Source organism: Pagrus pagrus, assembly GCF_965226575.1.
Source record: "Pagrus pagrus genome assembly, chromosome: 4".
In the NCBI taxonomy this organism is placed as follows: domain Eukaryota; kingdom Metazoa; phylum Chordata; class Actinopteri; order Spariformes; family Sparidae; genus Pagrus; species Pagrus pagrus.
In genome coordinates, this window is record NC_140188.1 from 1,368,610 (window position 1) to 1,391,866 (window position 23,257).

At 45.6% G+C, this 23,257-nt stretch overlaps 1 protein-coding gene across 2 annotated transcripts; it reads left to right on the plus strand.

Moving 5' to 3' along the window:
* Positions 1-2,560: 2,560 nt before the first annotated feature.
* Positions 2,561-5,579, plus strand: gpr171 (G protein-coupled receptor 171). Of its 2 annotated transcripts, XM_084350210.1 has the most exons (5): positions 2,561-2,649; positions 2,730-2,911; positions 3,013-3,225; positions 3,363-3,491; positions 4,712-5,579. In XM_084350210.1, the coding sequence occupies exons 2-5, from the start codon at positions 2,750-2,752 to the stop codon at positions 5,243-5,245; spliced, it is 1,038 nt and encodes a 345-aa protein (XP_084206336.1). In that variant the 5' UTR covers positions 2,561-2,649; positions 2,730-2,749; the 3' UTR covers positions 5,246-5,579. The 2 variants fall into 2 exon arrangements, with proteins under 2 accessions (XP_084206336.1, XP_084206337.1); XM_084350211.1 differs by having other exon boundaries at positions 2,569-2,911.
* The last annotated feature ends 17,678 nt before the right edge of the window (positions 5,580-23,257 follow it).

Consider the following 23,257-nt stretch of genomic DNA (forward strand, 5'->3'; position numbering starts at 1 on the left):
TCGACCAAACATCCGTTTGTCAAAAGTCACCGAAACAAAACACTCGTTTTATTTTATTCTTTTAAAACGTGAACGTCCGTGATGTTGTCGGGCTGACTGCACTTTCTACTTCACTACGTTCATCTGACAACTTTAGTTACAAGTTACTTTATGAATTAAGACTTTTACTACAAAACATCTAAAAAGTTTATAGAATGTGATGTTGAAGCATTAATGATGTCACGAGTTTGATTCCATGTCTGGACGAGAGACGGTCGACACATCGCTGCGTTTATGCCCCTGACAAGCTGCTCGGAGTACTTCTACAGTGTGGTATTAGTACTTTTACAGTGGGGTTTTAGTACTTCTACAGTGTGGTATTAGTACTTCTACAGTGTGGTATTAGTACTTCTACAGTGTGGTATTAGTACTTTTACAGTGGGGTTTTAGTACTTTTACAGTGTGGTATTAGTACTTCTACAGTGTGGTATTAGTACTTCCAGTGTGGTATTAGTACTTCTACAGTGTGGTATTAGTACTTCCAGTGTGGTATTAGTACTTTTACAGTGTGGTATTAGTACTTCTACAGTGTGGTATTAGTACCTCTACAGTGTGGTATAAGTACTTTTACAGTGTGGTATTAGTATTTTTACAGTGTGGTATTAGTACTTTTACAGTGTGGTATTAGTACTTCTACAGTGTGGTATTAGTACCTCTACAGTGTGGTATAAGTACTTTTACAGTGTGGTATTAGTATTTTTACAGTGTGGTATTAGTACTTTTACAGTGTGGTATAAGTACTTTTACAGTGTGGTATTAGTACTTTTACAGTGTGGTATTAGTACTTTTACAGTGTGGTATTAGTACTTCTACAGTGTGGTATTAGTACTTCTACAGTGTGGTATTAGTACTTTTACAGTGTGGTATTAGTACTTCTACAGTGTGGTATTAGTACTTTTACTTCAGTAAAGGGTCTGAGGACGTCTGTCTGTGTGACGGTCTCAGGTTGTCTTCGGTCACTCTGTCCTCTGTGTGAATGTTCCTGTGTGAATCTTGTTGTGTTGAACCTGAACAGAAGCTGTTTGTTGAAGTGAAGCGAGGGAAGGTTTCCTGACTGATGACTTCCTGCTGCAGGCGGACACGTCTGTGCGACCACAGTTTGTTTTACATCCTGACTGCGGCTTCGCTCACGAACGTCGGCTCACGTCTGTCACCTCGAGCTCGCTGACGAGCTGCAGGAAACATTTAGTGTCCAACAGCGAAGCCTAAAATATTTGCATATTCAGATATTCTGGAAGTTTTAATGAGGGAGAAGAAGTAGCTGCTGCTTTTTACTGCAATAATCATGTTGGACAGCGTTAGAGGATGTTTGTGTTTGTGTGGAGGGACACTTTAATGTTATATTAATTAATGTTTGTTAATTGTCGTCTGTTCTTAACTCGACTATGTCACTTTCAATAATTTGCACTTTTTTTAGTATGTTTCTGTTTTTGATATTTATTTTGGTATTTTCTGATATACTTTCATTTTAATTCTGTGCTGAGCCTCTGAAACGAAATTTCGTTCTGTGTCATTTGTTGCTCACAGAAAGACAATAAAATCTGAAGTCTAAGTTCAGGCCCAACCTTCACTGGTGGTGAACAAACCACTAAACGAACGTCTATCTGATGTGACGCAGGAAGAAACGCTCTGAGGCTGATCAGATGAAACACACCAGTACTTTGATTAAATGCACAGTTAAGCAGAATTCTTACATGTTATAGCTTTAAATAAATAATAATCATGTTCACAACATAGAGAAGAAAACTCACTAGTGGTGGAAAGTACTGCGTACTACTGAAATACAGTAGTCTGGTCTACTGGAGTAAATACCACTTTATACTTGATGTGTGAGTGGGAGCTGTGACTCTGTCTCCCATGCTGCTTTGTTTATCTGTAGTCCAGCTGATGTCACATCTGTATGAGTGTCTATAGTAGAGGCCAAATGAGCCCAGAATATCTTGTGTTTTCTTCATGTAGCCAGTTTATATTTAAAGTCAGACCATTTAAAAGTTGTACCTCTGGGTGTCTTTCCCTCCTGGATATTAAATGTGGTTTAAAAGATAAGATTCAATGTTAATTTGATTGTTGGTGGGCAGTAATGGAGTACAAATACTTTGTTACTGTACTTGAGTATTTATTTGGACTTTTCCTCCCTACATTTGTGCACAAATATCAAACCCCTTCAATCTTTTGATAATAAATCAGTAAAGGTTTTAAAGTGTTTCACTATATTGTTGAATATTGTCACTCAGCGCTCGAAAACATCCGTAGAAACATTAAAGAGGCGTTCAGCAGTGAAACCCTGTCGCTGTGGTTTGATCGCAGCCTGGAAACATCAGCAAACAAATGTCTTCGCATGCACGTTGATTCAAATGTTGCAGGACTCTGATTGGTGCTCATTGTTGTGTGACCACCTTTTTCTAAAACAAGCCCACCAGCTTCAAACCAGAGAAGAGCTCAGTTGAAGCACACACAGATCTGTCAGCTGAAGTGATTTTGAGTTAGAAAAATGATTTTCAGGGTTTTTAAACTGCGTCTCTTCCTGTTTCCAACCAGACTGAAAACTAGACGTCCAAACCACAAACACAGCAGCAGCTGAAGACTCAGGCTTCTTCAACACACGCCACAGTGAGCACGACGTCAGACCTGCAGCTCGTTTTGTTCCTGATCTGTTTCCTTTGCTGAATCTTATGATTTGTCTTCACCAGGTGAAGCACCGAAGCTCCTGATGATGCCTCCTCCCTCCAACTCCAGCTCCTCCAGACCTGAGGGCTGCATCATCAACAACCAGATGGGACCTTTCACCGTCCTCTACATCCTCATCTTCATCATCAGTCTGCCTGGAAACCTGCTGTCTGTGTGGACCTTCATCCGCAGCCCCAGAGCGAAGGTAGGAAACTGCAGACTGAGGCTGGATGTCAGAGAGGTTGTAGATGGACTGAAACTAGCTTCAGATGAGTAAATCTGAGAGTTAAATGTTTGTGTCATCAGCATCATCAGAGCAGCAGTGTGTACCTGCTCAACCTGCTGGCGGCCGACCTCCTGCTGCTGCTCGCTCTGCCGTTCAAGATCCTGAAGGACGTCGGCGCGGCGCCCTGGAGCCTCATGGTGTTTCACTGCCAGGCCAGCGCCGTCACCATCTACATCAGCCTCTACGCATCCATCGCCTTCCTCGCCTTCATCATCACAGACCGCTACCTGCAGGTACAACTACATCCTCATCACACACACAGGATCAGCTGTCTGAAGGAGTCATACCTGTGAACCTGTGGTGACTCACTGGGTGTTGATGGTGCTGATGGTGCTGATGGTGTTGGTCTGATGACCCTCTCCTCCTGCAGGACTGCCACACTCTGCGCTCTCTGCGGCTGCAGGAGGTCGGCTTCGCCCGGCTGCTGTCGGTGGTCGTCTGGCTGCTGCTGCTGCTCATCATGGTGCCCAACATGGCTCTGCCCATACAGGAAGTAAAGGTACTACCTGTACACCTGATACTACTGCTATTACTACCTCTACACCTGGTACTACTACTGCATTACTACCTCCACACCTGGTACTACTGCTGCTATTACTACCTCCACACCTGGTACTACTGCTATTACTACCTCTACACCTGGTACTGCTACTGCTTTTACTACCTCCACACCTGGTACTACTGCTATTACTACCTCTACACCTGGTACTACTACTGCTATTACTACCGCTACACCTGATACTACTGCTATTACTACCTCTACACCTGGTACTACTGCTATTACTACCTCTACACCTGATACTACTGCTATTACAACCTCCACACCTGGTACTACTGCTGCTATTACTACCTCTACACCTGGTAGTACTACTGCTATTACTACCTCTACACCTGGTAGTACTACTGCATTACTACCTCTACACCTGGTAGTACTACTGCATTACTACCTCTACACCTGGTACTGCTACTGCTATTACTACCTCCACACCTGGTACTACTGCTGCTATTACTACCTCTACACCTGGTAGTACTACTGCTATTACTACCTCTACACCTGGTAGTACTACTGCATTACTACCTCTACACCTGGTACTACCACTGCTATTACTACCGGTTCAGGCAGATAATTCATGTTGATGTGTCGGGTTACATCGGGTCCGGGCTTTAAAAGCCACGGGCCGGGTTGGGTCGGGTTGTAATTTTCAGGCCCGTTGAGAACTCTACCTGGTACTACTACTGCATCACTACCTCTATACCTGGTACTACTGCTGCTATTACTACCTCTACACCTGGTGCTACTACTGCTATTACTACCTCTACACCTGGTACTACTACTGCTATTACTACCTCTACACCTGGTACTACTACTGCTATCACTACCTCTACACCTGGTGCTACTACTGCATTACTACCTCCACACCTGGTACTACTGCTATTACTACCTCCACACCTGATACTACTGCTGCTATTACTACCTCTACACCTGGTACTACTGCTGCTATTACTACCTCTACACCTGGTACTACTGCTATTACTACCTCCACACCTGGTACTACTACTGCTATTACTACCTCTACACCTGGTACTACTGCTATCACTACCTCTACACCTGGTGCTACTACTGCATTACTACCTCCACACCTGGTTCTGGTACCACTGCTGCTCTGACTGCCCCTGGTCATGGTGTCCTTTATAACTGATGTTTGACTCTGTCTTCAGGAGCAGCAGTACCTCAGCTGTTCGTCTCTGAAGACGAGCATCGGCCTCCACTGGCACGCCCTCACCGTCTTCCTCTGCACCGCTCTGTTCCTCAACGCCTCCGCCGCCGTGCTCATCTCCAGCGGCCTCTCTCTCAAAAGACTCCTGAGGAGTCGCAAAGACCCCAAACTGCGGGTGGACGCCAGGCGGGCGGCGATGAGCGTGACGGCCGTGGCGTTGGCCTACCTCCTGAGCTTCGTGCCGTACCACGTGGTCCGGACGCCATACACGTTGGCTCAGACCAAAGTCATCACAGACTGTGAGATGAAGAGGCAGCTGTTTCTGGGGAAGGAGTCGACGCTGCTGCTCAGCGTGCTGCACCTCTGCTTCGACCCGCTGCTCTTCTTCTACCTGTACTCACCTTTCAGACGGACGCTGCGCAGCATGTCGCCCTGCAGCATGTCGCCCTGCAGCAGAGAGCAGACGGGCAGCGACTCAGAGGAACCGGCTGCACAGGTGATGATGCAACCGACGTCTTCTGAGGACGAGGTCTGACCACAGATGTACGTCTGTGAAGAACAGATCCACATTCTCGTGAACACCTCGAAGAACCAGGAAGAAATGTCACATCACTGCTGAGGTCTGACGTGTAGCCTAGCTTAGCACAAAGACTGGAAACATATGGAAACTGCTAGCCTAAAATACACCTTTCAACAGCTCCAGATGTGAACATTACAATTTAAAAATGAACTGAACAAATGAAATATCTTTTAATGCACCAAATTATTGTCATGATTCCTGAGAAGAAACCTGAAATAAACAAATATCACTTTTACTGTTAATTCACTGTTTATCAGTCATGTTAATTATGTTGATCTGGTGACTTGGAGAGAATCTTCACATGGATAATCTTTTATTTACATTGATTAACATCTAAATTATGTTATTAATGTTAAGTGAAGTCCTTTACATCAGTAATTCACATTAAAATTAGACTAAAACAGACCTGCGTTTGAATTATTAAGTATTTAAATATACAAAAAATAAAGTTAAAAAACAAATTTTCCTGAACAATGGAAGAAATAACAAGAATAATACTATAAAATATAAACAGTAGATACAATGTACAATATGTAAATATGCAGTAACAGTACAGACATACAGTATAAATATATGTTGACATATACTTGAAACATTATGATCAGTCCAGAAACACATACAATGTTTTTTTTATCAATAATAATAAATACAATTAATTAAAAAAATGTAAATAAATAGTAAATAGAGTTTAGTGTTGTTGTGTGTTTGCACCAGCAGGTGGCAGCAGTGATCAGGGGTCACTGTGTTCTCCAGCAGGACCTCAGTACTGGAAGTTTAAAATACTCTTAGTACAAGTACAAGTACTTTACTTGAGTATTTCCATTTTCTGCTACCTTACACTTCCACTCCACTACAGTCTGGAGGCAAATCTTGTACTTTTTACTTCACTACATCAGATACTTTTACTCGAGTACTATTCATGAGTGACTTTCACTTTTACCAAAGTAATATTTTAACACCATAAGTACCTCAAATGTGTACTTTCAAGTCCAGTACTTGAGTAAATGTACTTAGTTACACTCCTGTTGACTTCTACTGTGAGTATTGTTCACAAAGACTGACCCAATAATAAAGAAGCCAGGTGTCTTTCTCTGATGGAGCTAGGCTAACAGTTCCCTTCGCTTACAGTCTTTATGCTAAGCTAGGCTAAAAGCCAAACAGATAAATCTAACATCTATCTTCTCCTCTGACCCTGCTGAAAATGATCAACAAGACAGTTTCATTAAAAATGTCGGACTGTTCCTTTAACCAGTCTTTCCATCCAGCTGCGGACGCCGTCCGACCTTCTGATTAAACACGAAAACCATCCAAAACATCCCATAATAACACCCATGATATAATAAAGTGTCATTGCGGTCGAATAAAAAACACACTGGGCTTTTTTCTGTGAAATCTTCTTCTGGTCTGAGTCCTGCTGCAGGAACACAAACCATTCAGATAATCACATCATGTTATTAAGAACTGGTTTATTAGATTAAAATAACATACAACCCACAGAAAGTACACACAGGAGTACACAGGAAACTGAAAAATAAACTTTAGATTATCATCAATGTGTTGAAATGAACAGCAGCTTCAAACGAATCCTCAAAACTAAACAGAAAAATACAGAAACGCGCCCAAACATCAGCTGTGATGTGTGACCAGCTCGTTAGCTGACGACATGCAACACGATGATCAGGGCCGGAGTCACCGGACGGTCGGGTTCTTCTTTTTGTAATGAGACACTAAAGAGAAGCAAAGAGACGACTTCTCTCTGTGTGTTGATTTAAAGAGTAGACTCTCGAGCCGTCTCACGCTGCTCCCGGCCAGAATATTTAAAAAATGTTGTGTGGGGAGTCGGAGACAGATGAGGAGAACAGTTGGACGGAGGTTTGGTAACAACGTGTGCCAAGAAATGAGCTGAAATCGTGGAGAGCCTGGTCTTTACCAGTCTGTGCCGAGCCACACAAACTCAGAACAATCAGTCACATTCAGACATTTTCACTGCAACTTCATTTATACAATAATGTGAGATGATCGGCTCTCACCACTGTCAGCCTGTGTTCAGCAGCAGCTGACACTTCTGGGAAGGTCAGCGACTGAAACACACCTCAGTGTTGGCTGGTTCAGTGGTGAGGAGGAGCAACACATCTTTAAATATCAAGGAGAGTTTGTGTCCATACATCTGTGACCGGTTGGAAAACTTCCCTTTTTAAAATGGCGGTATGACTGTAGCAACATGGCTGGTGTCCACACATCCTGTAATCGAGTACAGGCTCTAAATGTACTCAGAGTATCAGAGTAAAAACTCTCCCTCTGAAGGACGTTTGTGGTCAAAGCTAACTGAAGCTCACGTCATATCAATATAATTCACAGACTATTAAAGTTAAAGGTAGAGTCAGCAGGATTTGTCCCAGCTGTTCCTGAACGCACCACAAAGATAGTTGATAGTTGAGTCTCATTCCCAGGACGTCAAATAGCCACATGTTGGGTTGGTAAAGCGTCCCGAGCAGCAACAAAGAGAGAAAATAAGAAACTCTCTGCAGATACGAGACACTAACACGCCTTTTCTCCCCATTCAGCCTCCCTCTCTGTCTGTTCACGTCTTTTACGTCTTTGTCTCGTCTCGCTGCGTCTGCCGTGCGTGATGTGCTCTGATAGGTCGACATCAGTCTGTGATGTTGGGAAGGCAGCGTGCGATGACGCCAAATAACAATAATCCATAATTCACCTCAGATGCATCAAACTAAAGTAACGAGGCTGTTTGAAGCTGTGAGGAGGAGAAAGTTCAGATGTTTGTGTTCAGATGTAGAGAGGGAAAGTCTCAGAGATACTCAGGTACAGGACAGATACCTGAGACATGTACTGGAGTACGGTATTTTTTACTATAAATTGCCTAATAAATATAGTAAATGTAGGCAGGAAACATACTGACTGAAGGAGGGTGTGTATTTGTTCGTGTGGAGCTAGGCTAGCAGTTTCCCCCCGTTTCCAGTCTTTACGCTAAGCTAGGCTAACGCATCCCTGACTCACTCTCAGTCGTTCTCATCAGATGTTTTCCTGACGACTTGTTGCTGTCGTAGTTTCAGCCCAGCTGGCAGAACGAGACCGGCTCCAGTCTCTCCGGACCCATTCAATAGGAAACATCTGGACCGTGTGTGTGTGTGTGTGTGTGTGTGTGTGTGTGTGTGTGTGTCCTTGGTGTTGCAATAAAACACACAGCTCTAAAATTAGACCCTGAAGACTCTGATATTATCTCACCTCTCAGATATGAAGCTGAACACACACTCAGTGAGTCAGCTGGGGGTTCTGTCCTGAAGGTCCTGGAGGACCCGGCCCGCCATCACTGACGTCATCTGAGACAAAGGGAGGAGGTCCGGACAGGAGGAACCAGGAGACATGAGGAGGAACCTGGAGGAACCAGGAGAAACCAGGAGACATCAGGAGAAACCAGGAGACATCAGGAGAAACCTGGAGGAACCAGGAGAAACCAGGAGACATCAGGAGACATGAGGAGGAACCAGGAGACATCAGGAGAAACCTGGAGGAACCAGGAGAAACCAGGAGACATCAGGAGGAACCAGGAGACATCAGGAGACATCAGGAGGAACCAGGAGAAACCAGGAGACATCAGGAGAAACCTGGAGGAACCAGGAGAAACCAGGAGATATCAGGAGGAACCAGGAGACATCAGGAGACATCAGGAGGAACCAGGAGACATGAGGAGGAACCAGGAGCCAGTAGCCAGCCAGTAGGTGGCGATAAAGTCTACATTGCTGATACGTCAGAAACCAGAATAATTTGAGGACGAGCTGCGGAGACTGAAGACACAAACAATAGCAGCTAATCATTAATGAAGCTGATTATCAATAAACTAAGTTATCGGACACAAATCTAACAGAGAGCTGAGAGCTGAGAGCTGTTCAGGCCGACGAGGTCTGTCAACAAAGTAAAACACAAACTGTTTCTGTTGGATTAAACAGCCGAGACAAAGTTCATCAGTGAGCTCTGAGCTGCTTTTACACAGAGCCACACTTTGTGCTAAGCTAGGCTAACACCACCCTGACTCCAGCTCCAGAACTTCTCCTTTAATCGTGTCCACATGAAGCATTTCCTCCTCCTCCTCCTCTCCTTCCCTAAATATTTTTTATCCTCTCCGTCTGGTCTGGCCTCCCTCTCTTTCTTTCTGGTTCTGTCCTTTTTAAGACCGGCCGGTCCCCAAACTGCCACCAGACGACCCATTTATAGAGTGAGAGAGAGGACGGGCGAGAGAGATGGAGGTCGCTTGGTGTCGTGGGAACAGCTCTGAAACACACACACACACACACAACCACACACACACACACACACACACACACACTCGGAGCTCAACAACTGCTTTCAATTTCTGACTGGAGGTCAGTCACACACATCCTCTCTCTCTCTGTCAGTGTCTCTGTGTATCCTGGTGTTGGATTTCATGACAACATATTAACAATAATAATAACAATAATAATAACGATGTCACTGCAGATCAGAAGCTTTACTCTGGGTTCTGGGCTGAAACACTCGTGTGATCTACATTTACATTCTGTTTTTTTGCCTTTATTCTGAGAAGAAAATGAATTTTCCATGATGTTCCCGTCACACTGACGCTCGTCCTGCACACTGAGCCCTACAGAGGACTGTGCTTCTTCTTTTCGTCGTCAGTCTCAGCTCTTGAAGCGTCATGTCCGCCTGATGCTGTTCACTCGCTCACATTCTGTTTATTTCATGTTTTCTCCTTCATTCTTCTTCTGAGTTTATTGTTAATGTTTCAGCGCAGGGGGTTTTAATTTGAAAACTGACTTGACGCACTGTGCACTTCTGTCAAAAATAGACTCGGCGAGTTTTCTCCGCGTGGAGCAGAGTGGGCAGACGCTTCCGGGTCGAGCCGTGGCTCATCGTGTAGAGCGGCTGGGATCAGCACCAGCAGCTGTGTCGCAGCTGTGATGGGCCCGGTGGAATCTGAGGGTCGGACTGGTACAACAGCAGGCGGCCTGCTCGGTCATGATGTATGCTGAGCTGCTAATGTCACCACGGAGCACACGGACACACTGGATGAGAGTGTGCAGGACGGACTGGAGGTAGAGTCGTCCTTAAAGAGCTCAGTGATGGAGAATGGAGAGGAAACTTCTGAATGTCCCGGAGGAACAGTTCTGGACAGAACCATCCGCCCGCTGGAGATGTGACCGGTACCGCATCATCGCTAAAACCAGTTTGGGGCAAGAAAGGAAGAGTGCCAGGCTTTGAAGACAGTTTTCATACTGGCCAAACTGTGCAACTACTTTATCTCTATTCAAGTTAGCTGGACGCTAAACAGGAAGTTAGCCGGCTCGGTTGGTGGAAGTCGAGCTTGTATGGTTTTAAAACACCACTGAGCAGCTTAATAGGAATGAACGGGGCTCTGCCTCCAACACTGTGTCAGGATTTAATACGTCTTTGGTTTTAGGTGCATAAATATACACACATATATATAAAGAAGGTTGTTTATTGTTTCTGCAAAGGTTTCAGTCGTCACACGTCCTCACTCAACTGTCGGCGCTGGAGGAGGCCTGTGCCCCTAAAACACGCAAGAATGCTCCAAGAACAATACTGACACTTACAGCATGTCTTCATCAGACATTCAGATTCACGCCTGCGTATTCGGCTGTTTACGTGACCTGTATCAAACTCTGAATACTGTCATATACTCAGAGTGACAGTGGAAAGTTGGTGTGCATGTAAAATAACCGGTGTGGCTGACATGTCAGGCTGTGGTGATCCAGAGTTCACAGTGGAGGATAATTGGGAATTTCAAAGCAGATCCAAAGATTCAGATCTGATCATCCAATCCTTCCTTTAATCAAGATAAAATTCTGCTTTGGGGTGTTTCAGAGTTGAAGGCAGAGATCTGAGTGTGGTCCGGATTACAGGTGTTAAAAGATCAGCTGCTGGTGGTGAAGAAGCAGTGTTGATGATCTGATGGACTGCAGGTGAGCAGCTTGGACCAGGTGTGTCTGATGAAGAGCTGTCAGAGGACCGACAGACATGCAGACCGAAGCTTTGTTCAGATTCACAGGTGATCAGATCAGGAAGAATAGTTTACATGGTTAGATGTTGGATGACAGGATGAAATCACTGATCTCAGAATATAATATTATCAGCACCTCGCAGACGAGACAGAAATAAACCCACCAGAGCCAAAGATAGAGAGAATGGAAAGATGGAGGACGAGTGATGGAGAGATGAGAGGAGGTCTGCAGTGTTTTCTATAAAGAGCCTGAGAAATATTAAACTGCTGAGATGGAAAATACTTCAGACTGTGTGTGTGTGTGTGTGTGTGTGTGTGGTGAGTACCAGTCGTCTGACCTCTGCCCGTCTGACTAAACCACAGAGAAAACAACAGTCACATATCTGATGTTCAGTCCGAGCCGACCAATGAGAAACAGGAAGTGGGTCGAGCTGCAGAGTGAGTGAAGTGGGAGGAGTCACTCACCTGGATGACGTGACGCAGGTGAGCTCTGAGGAGAAGAAGTAGAAGAAGAAGAAGGAAGAGAAGAAGAAGAAAGAGAAGAAGAAAAAGAAGTAGACTTGATTGTTTCTTCTTCTGTGAGGTTTATTGTTGGTGATCTGGTTTTGTTTGCAGGTGGCGACCTCTACTTTTTATAATCTGTCTTTACTTATAACTGGATGGTGTTTTATGGAGACAGACTCTGATGTCCTCCAGCTGCTCGGCCTCTGCTCTGGACAGGTAGCTTCACTTGTTGCTAAAGTCACCGCTAACTGCTGCTAAATGTAGCAGCTATCTGCTGAAACCTGGAGAGAAACCCCCTCGGTACTGAACCCTGAGGCCTCAGAGGACTGTTGTTCACCAGACTCAGTAAATATATACAGTTAGTGTGAATTATGACAACACAGCACGCTGCTGTCTGCTGTTAGCTTTGTGATCATACAACATGACAGACACACACACACACACACACACACACACACACACAGTCACGTCACCTGCTCTGTAATCTGTCATATGTGATTAGAAGCTGCGGGACGAAACGTTTAACCCGTCTGATCCTCTCAGCCAATCAGCTCTCGGTTCACCTGGCTGTCAGGGCGACGACTGGCCCTGTCATTACTGTCTCAGCGGTCGCCATAGTAACCAGGTACCTGTCTGTTTTATAAGGTGTTAACTGGAGACACACACACACACACACACACACACACACACACAGAGAAAGGCTTCATGAAGACCTCCCAGGTCGTGATGTCAGCGCTGGCGGTTCCTCGTCACATTTAATGGATCAGGAAGTTCTTCAAGATGGCGGAAGAACGAAAGTGGAAAAAGTCACCAGACTCCCTTAAAAAAACGCTCAATTTTGAGACTTGTTGCATGAAGAGACGCTGTATAGACTCTGTAAGATGCTGTAAACAACATCTCCTTCAGTGTTTAGGTCTTCTCGTTCATTCGGCAAATGTTACTCATGAAGATATTTCTTTCTTTATGTATAAATATTTGCATGTACAGCCGGGGGGTGAGATGCAGTCAGACACTGCTGGTGATGATGCTGATGATGAAGATGACTCCTCTGAGACAGACTGATGAAACGATGAAGCTGGTGAATTAAAAACTAAACACAAACACAAAGAAAACTGTTTGAACACACAAACATTTTCACCAAACAACGTTTAGAAATGTGTTTTATTTCCTGTGTTTTTCCTGTTTTGGTCCATTTCTTTGTATTCTGACAGAATTTATTCACACGATCATTTTTCAAAATGTTGAAAAAGCTCAGACGTCTGAATAAATGCTGAAGCTTTGAGTCCTTCAGCTTCCCACAGTCACAACGAGTCTCCATCGTGTTGAATCACTTGTGGTTACAGATGACTGGCACTGCTGCAGGGGTCAGACTGTGTGTGTGTGTGTGTGTGTGATGGCTGCACAATGTGTGGGCGTATTAACGTGTGTGTGTGTGTGTGTTAATGTGTGTGTTGCCTCGAGGCTGAAACAGTAGACATGAATAAAGACAAGGTGAACACACACACACACACACACACTGGATGATCATAAAATCTGTCTGTGTGACTGTCTTTGACTTTTTCTCAGACACACACACACACACACACAAACACACACACACACCTCACAAGGGGCTGACTCAACAAAAAGGACTTAATCCATGGAGTCAGTTTTCCTCATCAAACACACACACACGCACAGTTAACATGTGTGTGTTATAAGATCGCTGCCAGGAAGCTGAAGTCGTGCTGACATGTCTGTAAGGAATGTGAGCTCACACACACACACACACACACACACACACACACACACACACACACACACACACATATTGATCTATTAGCAGGTAATTACAGGATTATCTCAGGTGAGTGCTTCATGAGCTCATGATGGTTTAGTTCAGTCTGTTTATCAGACATGTAAACTGATGTCAGCTGCATCATCACTGAGTCACAGCTCCTCACAGCTCAGAGGGTCTGACTGCAACAACACGTGATGACCTGCAGCCACGTGTGTGACACGCTGGCTGCAGGACGTGTGTGACACGCCACGCTGCAGGACGTGTGTGACACGCTGGCTGCAGGACGTGTGTGACACGCCACGCTGCAGGACGTGTGTGACACGCCACGCTGCAGGACGTGTGTGACACGCCACGCTGCAGGACGTGTGTGACACGCCACGCTGCAGGACGTGTGTGACACGCTGGCTGCAGGACGTGTGTGACACGCCACGCTGCAGGACGTGTGTGACACGCCACGCTGCAGGACGTGTGTGACACGCCACGCTGCAGGACGTGTGTGACACGCTGGCTGCAGGACGTGTGTGACACGCCACGCTGCAGGACGTGTGTGACACGCTGGCTGCAGGACGTGTGTGACACGCCACGCTGCAGGACGTGTGTGACACGCCACGCTGCAGGACGTGTGTGACACGCTGGCTGCAGGACGTGTGTGACACGCCACGCTGCAGGACGAGTGTTACAGCCCAAACACAAGAGACAACAGGATGTTACGTAGGATGAAGCAGGTGAATCTGAGTAAAGACACTCAGCATCGATTGTACAAGGTGAGAAAGGACGTGCAGGCCAGAGACAGCTGAGGCCTCGTTTATGAACCTGTATAGATACTAAATAAGACCAGTTATGATTGTGTGATCAGCTGTTCCTTTAAAGTGGTCCTGAGCTGTGACTTGAATCTCCTCCTGACCTCTCAGTGTGTCAGACGCCTTTAATGTAAAGTTAGGATTCAAATACAAAACACAAAGCGTTGCATTTATATGACTGTTGATTCAGTTTGATTCATTTCAAGTTCAGACATTTTTACAAACGAATGAGCAGAATGACACAAAATGAAGCACATCAGAGAACACAGATTCCTGTGAAATACAGAATATAACTGCAGAGCGTGTCTTCGCCTCTGACAGCTCTGTTCTCTCTTAGTGTCTCATGTTAACAGTTGTTATTGTGATGAAGTCGGTCTTACTGTAAAACCAGAGTTGTTTTGACACTTTAAAGGAAGCTGACAGCGTCACGTCTCTCAGCCTCGCGGGTCAGGGTCACTTCCTGTCGTCTTCCTGGTCATCGACACATCAGAGCGGAGGTCGGAGGTCAGGGGTAGACGCCCTGAGTGCCGAGAACCAAGATGGAGGAAAGACGGGATGAAGAAGAGAGACAGAAGGACGAGTGACGAGAAGAAGGAGGCATTCACAAAATGTCTGTGCTAATAAAGTGCTGGCTGATCAGTTTGTCTTTAATTCTACTAATAAAAGTTTAGTTATTTAGTTTATAGTTCAGTATAATGAGTCCGACACTCACTGCCAGAAACCACACTGATCATCTTTCTCATATTTTGTTTCTTCTCCTCCAAACCGTCCTCCTTCTCTCCATCTTCATTTTCTTTTGTCCAACAACACAAATATATAAAAGAGGCTTCGTGTGGAGGACAGAGAGACGAAGAGGACCGACTGTTCACATTCACTGTCAACTGTGAATCATCGGAAAAACGTATATCGACCCAGAAAGTTCACGAGCAACAACTCAGAAAGTCAGATGAGACTTTGGTGCTTGTGACGTCATGACGCTGAAACACGATGTTGATGGTAACATGGCTGACACGATCGTTTCCTTCGCTCCTCCTCGTCACTCAAATACCACAAACAGTCGACTACACGTTGGACAAAGAGCTTCGTTCTGGCGTCCATGTTGCTCTCAACGAAATCAGAAGAATGAATCAGAACCATCCGAGGAGCACCTGAACGCAGCATGACAGATATAAGCTCGTCTGCCCTCCTGTGCTGCTCTACAGGTGGTGGGCAGGTCGTCAAGGTAACTGGCTGCACCTGAGAGGTGGGAGGAGCCAAACGGATACTTCTCTCCCGGCCCTCATTAGCCTCGCAGCTAGTTAACGCTCCATGCACATATAAAACAGAGAAAATGAGCTTCTCAACATAACGGACACGAAACATTTGCCCAGGAACACACCTGACATCTGAGCAGGTGGAGGCGGCGCAGTGCGCAGGAGAGTCTGCTTTACATTAAAGTCTTCACGTGTCTCCTTTAAAGTGCTGGTTTTAAATCAGCTGCTGTAGTTTAAAGTTCGGAGACCTGCCAGACAAACATCAGTTTGCTGCGGGGGTCCATGTTGCGTCCCTGCGCTGCCGCTGACCCGGCGGACCGGACTCAGAAACATCAGCACCCGAAAGCAACAGATTCCAGCATGAAGCCTCGAGCGTCTCTGACCACACCCACATCTTCCCTGTGGTGTCGAAGCTCGATGGTCCTGCCGAGGTCCAGAGACCACACCGCAACCAACATCTAGGTCACACACACACACACACACACACACACACACACACACACACACACACACACACACACACAACATACCACAGCTGTAAGTGCTTCTTGGCAAAGATGTATATAGAGATTAGAACAAACTGGATCAGCCAAACCCGCACACACACACACACACACACACACACACACACACTCTCTCTCACACACACTCTCTCTCACACACACACACACACACACACACACACACACACACACACACACACACACACACACACACTCTCACACACACACACTCTCTCACACTGAGTCTGTAATCAGCAGCAGGGTTGGAAAGCCTCTCGTCTCTTCTGCTAATTAAAGGCCATAAAACGATCTGAGCAGAATTCAGATTTAATGAACAAAATCTGCTGAGAGGAGACGAGAACCTGGAGTTCATCAGAGGCTGCAGGGAGAAACATCTGGCTGTCGACGATCCGACATCTGCAGCGAGCGACAGGTGAGCTCGATCTGCAGCAGGTGGTGATGAGTTAAACTATCAACTCTCACCTGAACCTTCTCCTCACACGTCTTCTCCAAGGAGCTTCTTCTCTATGCAAACAGACATGTTAGCGTAGCCGACGCAAAAGCTGCTTTATTTTCATTTGAACCTCAACGTTCACACCAACAAGACGTATTTCATTTGAGAGAAAAGGACGAAAAACATCCTCAGCAGGACTCAGGACCAGATGGAGGCCGCTCAGTGGTGTTGTGGTTCACAACAAGCACAGATCTTCATCCAAAGATCTGCACGGAAATGTCTTAAAACTGATTTCATGGGTCCGTATTAACATGCACACAGATGTCAGTGGTTCGACCAGTGAAATCCTTTGTTTCAGCTGATGTCCAGCTCAAACCTGCAGCTGACTGCTGTGACTTCTACAGGCGCCTCAACGGTTTTATAACAAGTGATTGAAAAGATGAACGAAGCTGGAATCCACCGAACTACTGACCAAATCCAGAAGAAGTTTGAAGGCGGCGTGCAAACAGATGGTTCTGACCCAGACAGGCTGTTGATCAGAAGTGAGAGCGACTGATCAGCGAACATGACCTGCCACAGTGTGGACGAGGGTTTAACAGTGACTCGTCTGAGGCTCCTGCTTCTACTCAAGAGGATCATTACTGGTACATTCAATCTGAGCAATATTATATAATAATTATCTTTATTTTTTATAGCACCTTTAAAAACAGAGTTTACAAAGCGCTTCGACAATCAAGCAAAAAGCAGGAAACTCAGAAGGAGACAGTACTTACAGAGTAAACAGTGAACAGTCGAGACAAACACGAGGACGTCTGGTCTGAAGTTACAACAAGAAGGACAGAAAATCATAAAAGTCCAAATGAGTTATTACAAGTACAAAGAATAAAAGTGATAAAACAGGCAAGATCACAGAAAAGGAAGAGAGAAGAAAGAAAAGTTAAAGATATTAAATAAAAATAGATGATTCATTTGAAATAGTAAATGCAAAAATAGAAATAAAACAATAAAACAATAAAGGACGATGAGATGACGACATCACATCAGAGGAGTGAAGAACAGATAAACAGATTATGAGCAGTAAAAGGAATAAAGGACAATAAACAGACGAGGAGAAGAAAATAAAAGCAGGAAAGGACTTTAAGAAGACGAAGATATCACAAGAGCAGGAAAAGAAAATGGAAAGAGGAAAATTCAGCTAAAAAAGGACGACTTCACATAAAAGAAAGTCTGTAAAAGTGGGTTTTAAACTGATGCCAATGTCAGATTATCCAACATTAGCTCAATAAACATGAACAGTGTCCTGACAGACGCCACAAATTAATGAATGAACTGAACGTTCTGAACGCAGCCGGAAAAAAAACAGTTTCTTCTGTGATATTTCCTACAGATGAGAAGCTTCACAGCGGGCTGAAACAGAGATATATAGTGATTCAATGCTCGGCGGATGTAAACACGTCTTCATCACATTACAGTGTCTTACCCCTAAATTCCACCCGGTCCGTGTTCGGTCCGTCTCTGATCCACCCGGCAGCTTTACGTTGCGTATTTACTCCGGTGCAGATCATTTCTTACAAACACAATATAAACTGTTGATGTGAAAAACTTCTCCTCACACCAGCTGTACGGACCTGAGCGTCACGATTATACTTCAGTCAGACGTTTGTGTCTTCAGAGGATCTAATGACGCTCACCTGGTTTCACTTTGACTGATTAAACAGACTGTTTGGACGGGAAAATAAAAAGCAGGCCCACAGTTACTGACTCATCACAGACTCAACCTGAGCTGACTGTGTGTGTTTCTATAAAATAACTTGTGAAACGTTCATGTTTAAAATCAGAGTCGCTCAGATATAACTGCTCTTCAGAGTATTTACTGTACTCGTCACGTCTGCCTTTTAAAAGCCACCTGCAGCCTTTAACACTTTGTCTTCTTCCTGCTTTAAAACACACATGTTCCTCCAGCTGATGACCTCTGACCTCCCACAATGTGTCTGTGCACACATGCACACTAACACACACACACACACACACACACTGACACACACACACACACAGGTCTGGAGGTTTGGGCGCGTCGTGCCGCCTCGCCGCCGTCAGTTTCTCAGATAGCCTGTAATGAGACGGCAGACAGAGCCAAGATGGCGGCCGCTGTGTCATTAGCAGTGGAAATGTGGTGGGTTATTAGAGATGGAATATCAGCCGGAGCTGCGGTGACTTCATGGAGCTGCGAGCTGATCCAGCACTCAGGAAGCAGCCGAGACGTGAAACCCAGAGACGGTTCACTCTGAACACAGAGGAAAAAGTCCTGACGGGGTGAAGCTGATGTTGAAGTCAGCACCGCTACCAGCTGTTTGTACTGATGTGGACGCTGCAGGCGAACGCTGTCCCGGTCGCCTGATATCACGTCTCTGGTTCAGATCAAGCGTCTCGTCCTCGTCTGTCTCTGTTTACAGCTCGTTGACACAGAGGAGCAGCTGTGAGTCTGCATCATCTAAAGTCAGAGACTCTGACACTTTAAGACTAAGTGATGCTGCATTCACGTGCTCCTCAGATGGTCCGTGTTTACATTTTGGTCGCCATGTTTCAGCGTCATCATGCTGACAACTCGTGTACCAACTTTTTCTCCAACTTTCCGATTTGTTGGTCCGATTCGAGAGGGCGTTCATGATCAGAACCATGTTCCTCACTGTATTTACAACCCGGACAGCAACCATGTTTGAAGGCTTATGTTTCAGTGGGTTTACATCAGGGTTGGGTTTCATTCACATCTACACCGGTACCTGTCAGGTTATCAGGTCTGTTCAACTCCAGCCCAACTTGAAAATGGCTCGGTACTGAAAGGACACACAGGACAAGTCAATCCAAATTCTTTCTGTTTGTCAGCAGTTTATCATCAGGTTGAAAACCTTCAAAGAGTAAAGAGGTGGAGCATCATGGGAACTGTAGTTTGTTTTCAGTTTCCTCTGTTTGTTCACCTCAACAGTCGACGACTAACACCAGACTGTACTGTGTAGTTTGTTTCAGGACAACACGAGACTTTTTCAGGACATTCTGCTGTTTCTGCACGACTGGAAAACTGCTCAACTGTTTTCCAGGTTTTCCAGGACGCATGGGAAGCCTGCACTTTTGTCATTATTGATCGTACAGAGGGCAAATTGATCGTACAAATACGATAATTATGTGTCATTGCTGATGGATACGTACGTCTCTTCAAAGCTACAAAACAACGAGTGAATAAAACATCGCGCTGCGTCCTCCCTCCGGTCACACTGAAGCCATTTTTGGGGGATTTTTTCCCTCGACTGTTTTTCTGTTAAATGGTGACAGAAAGTTTTAAGCTTATTGTTTGAGTCCTGACACACACACACACACACACACACACACACACACTCAGAGTTCGGAGGGTAATTGTCGAGAGGAAAGTGAGTTGAGGAATGTCTGAGTTTGGAATAACTCTGTCAGGACCAGAGCCAGCTCACCACCACTGTTTACCCTCCGTGTGTGTGCGTGTGTGTGTGTGTGTGTGTGTGTGTGTGTCTATATTTTTTAGTGTTCACACTTGCTTACATCTGCTTCTGTTTGTGTATGCATTCCTTCACTGTGTGTGTGTGTGTGTGTGTGTGTGTGTGTTTACCTCACGTTGTGTTTGTCCAGTTTAAAGCTCTGCCTGGTCCAGACTGGTAAACTGGTTGCTCGGAAGGAACAGATGTGGTCAAGAATGTGTGTGTGTGTGTGTGTGTGTGTGTGTGTGTGTGTGTGTGTGTGTGTAAATACACGAGGTTGTGTTTGATCACTTTAAAATGATTTGAGTGTAAAATTGTGTTGTATTAAAACTTTAACGTTACTCACTGAAGACACACCTGAGCATCCTGGATGTTCCCGGCTGCTCCCGGCTGCTCCTGGATGTTCCCGGCTGCTCCTGGATGTTCCCGGCTGCTCCCCGGCTGCTCCCGGCTGCTCCCGGCTGCTCCTGGATGTTCCCGGCTGCTCCCGGCTGCTCCCGGCTGCTCTGTGTACGAAGCCGTGTCCTTTGAGTCCGACCTGTGGCGGTTTGCTCCAGGTCACCTCCTCCTCCCTCTCATCCTGTTTCCCGTCTCTCTGCAGCTACACTCTCTAATAAAGTCATGAAAAGTAGTTTTAACGAGTCCCGACTGCAACATTTCATTCTGTTAACAGTGGTGGGAAAAGTATCCAGACGTCGTACTCGAGTAAAGTAAAGATATGGTGTTAAAATATTACTTTGGTTAAGGTGAAAGTCTCCCGTATGAAGAGTACTCGAGTACAAGTTTAATATTAAATGTACTCAAAAGCATCGATGGAATGTAACTAAGTACATTTACTCAAGTGCTGTACATAATTACAATATCGAGGTAAATATTCTACTTTTTACTCCAACAACTTTAGTTACTAGTTACTTTACAGATTACATGCTGCATCAGAGCCAAGAAGCACATTTTTACAGTTTATACAAACATGTAAATATATGTATAATGTACTTCTACTTGTACTTTTGGTACTTAAGTACATTTATTTCCAGAAAAGTACTTTAATCAGTGCTGTAAAAAGTCGTACTCGAGTAAAAGAGTTAAATATCATTAATATTTAATGAGACTGTTGTTGTGCTCCCGCGTCATTCAGGATCTTAATGAAACTGAAGCTGAATCGAGGTGAGCTGCCTGGAAATTTCTACCTGCGGTTGCCATGACGACCGCGTGTGTTGTTGTGTGTGCGTGTCATCCAGCAGCAGGTGTGTAGTGACCGTCTGCTGACACGTCCGTCAGTCACACATGAACACACAACAAGACACACGTCAGATCAGCAGGAACATTTAGAGCCCTGCTGACTGTATTAACACACTGAGAGTCGCTGATCTCATCAGTTACAGCACAAAGAAGACAAAGAAGAAAAAAACCAGGACGATGAAAATGTGTTGCACAATTCAGAAATTCACAAGACCGTTTAAAAATAATGGGATGTCGGGTCAGTCCGTGTACGTGACGGATCCCTTGTTGGCTGATATGACGCAGTGAGACCACGCAGCAGTTTGCATCTGTAGCGAGTGTGTCGACTGTAAACGCCAAGAAATCATTTGCCTACAACTCTGACTTTAATGGTGCGTTCAGACCAAACGCGAAGATAATATGCGCCTGGCGTTTCTCCACCCGGCTGGGCGAGTTTCAGCGTCTGGATGACGGCAGCCTCCAGCTCTACCTGAGGCCGACCGGTGTCCAGGTCTCAGCTGCAGAGCGTCTGTCCATCTGTCTCCGCTGAGGCAGCTTCTTACCAGGTGCGTTAAAATCAATGACCAGTAACTGTGACCAGCAGGTAGACGTGACCGAATGAATCGGTCCTGAAGCCAAAACAAAGAGATTTCTCTGTGATCTGAACTCATGTTTCATCAGGTGTGTCGGCCAGACGACAAGCTAACAACTTTTAAAATGTTTGTTCCCTGAATGGAGTTCGGATCGATCGGAGCTGTGCTGAGACATATTTCCATGACTTACCAGGTAGTCCGACTTCCTCACTCACTTTCCTTCACGCCAGCTCTTTTTTGTCTTACAGGTGGACGTGTTATCCTACATTGTTGATCGTGAATGTCCAGACATCAGCGTCGTTAACGAGGCTTTAACGACTCAGCTTCACGCGACATTTTCAACTCGCACGACTGGCGCAAGTTTTCGCGTGTTCACGTCATAAATGAGAATTTGCATCTATTCATTAACTTTCCTTCTTCTTTAATTACACCAGGTAAATGTAAAGCCTCACACTTTCAGGTTTTTCTTTTATGTTGAGTCAATGTGAATTAATCAAATAACTCGGGGACAAACAAAATGTATTGTATATCCTCCGTGTTGTGCGGCCCGTAGAGCATGAGCACTACAGACTTCCTCTGACCGAGCCGGCTAACTTCCTGTTTAGCGCCCGGCTAACTTGAATGAGGATAAAATAAATGTAATCGTGCGACTCTTTAATCTGCGACTTTCCAAATGTCACTGAGCCCGATGGCTCCAGTTATGACAGTTAAACGAGTCATGTCTCGGGGGTCATTTTTGTGGCCGCAGTGCATCATGGGACGATGTAGTTACACAGTTCGGCCACTATGAAAACTGGCTTCACACCCCGACCCACTTCCTGGGTCATTCCTCACAGGTTGCACCTTTAAATCACAGTGTCCATCAGATCTCACCTGTGCTCCTCCTGCGGACAGGTGTGTCCACTCGTTCAGCACCTCCAGGACTTTCTATCTGCAGGATTACAGGAAACATTCCTGTAGTTCTGACCCGTTCTTAGAAAGTGTTTGTTCTCTGTCAACAGCTGGACGGCTGACAGGAGTCTCAGTGTGTCTCTGCCTCTGATGGGTTGGACCTCCCTCTCCCCCTCCTCTCTCCTCCTCCCCCTCTCTCCCCCCTCCTCTCTCCTCCTCCCCCCTCCTCCCCCTCTCCCCTCTCTCCTCCTCCCCCTCTCTCCTCCCCTCCTCCCCCTCCCTCTCTCTCCCCCCTCCTCCCCTCCTCCCCCTCTCTCCTTCCCTCTCCCCTCTCTCCTCCTCCCCCTCTCTCCCCCCTCCTCCCCCCCCTCCTCCCCCTCTCTCCCTCTCCCCCACCTCCTCCCCTCCTCCCCCTCTCTCCTCCCTCCTCCTGCAGCAGCAGACGGGTCGCTGAC

Excerpts from the sequence above, each read along its gene's own strand:
- gpr171 (XM_084350210.1), top strand. The coding sequence starts at position 2,750 with ATGATGCCTCCTCCCTCCAACTCCAGCTCCTCCAGACCTGAGGGCTGC. Across the intron at positions 2,912-3,012 it reads TCCGCAGCCCCAGAGCGAAG|CATCATCAGAGCAGCAGTGT; the intron begins GTAGGAAACTGC and ends TTGTGTCATCAG. Across the intron at positions 3,492-4,711 it reads TGCCCATACAGGAAGTAAAG|GAGCAGCAGTACCTCAGCTG; the intron begins GTACTACCTGTA and ends CTCTGTCTTCAG.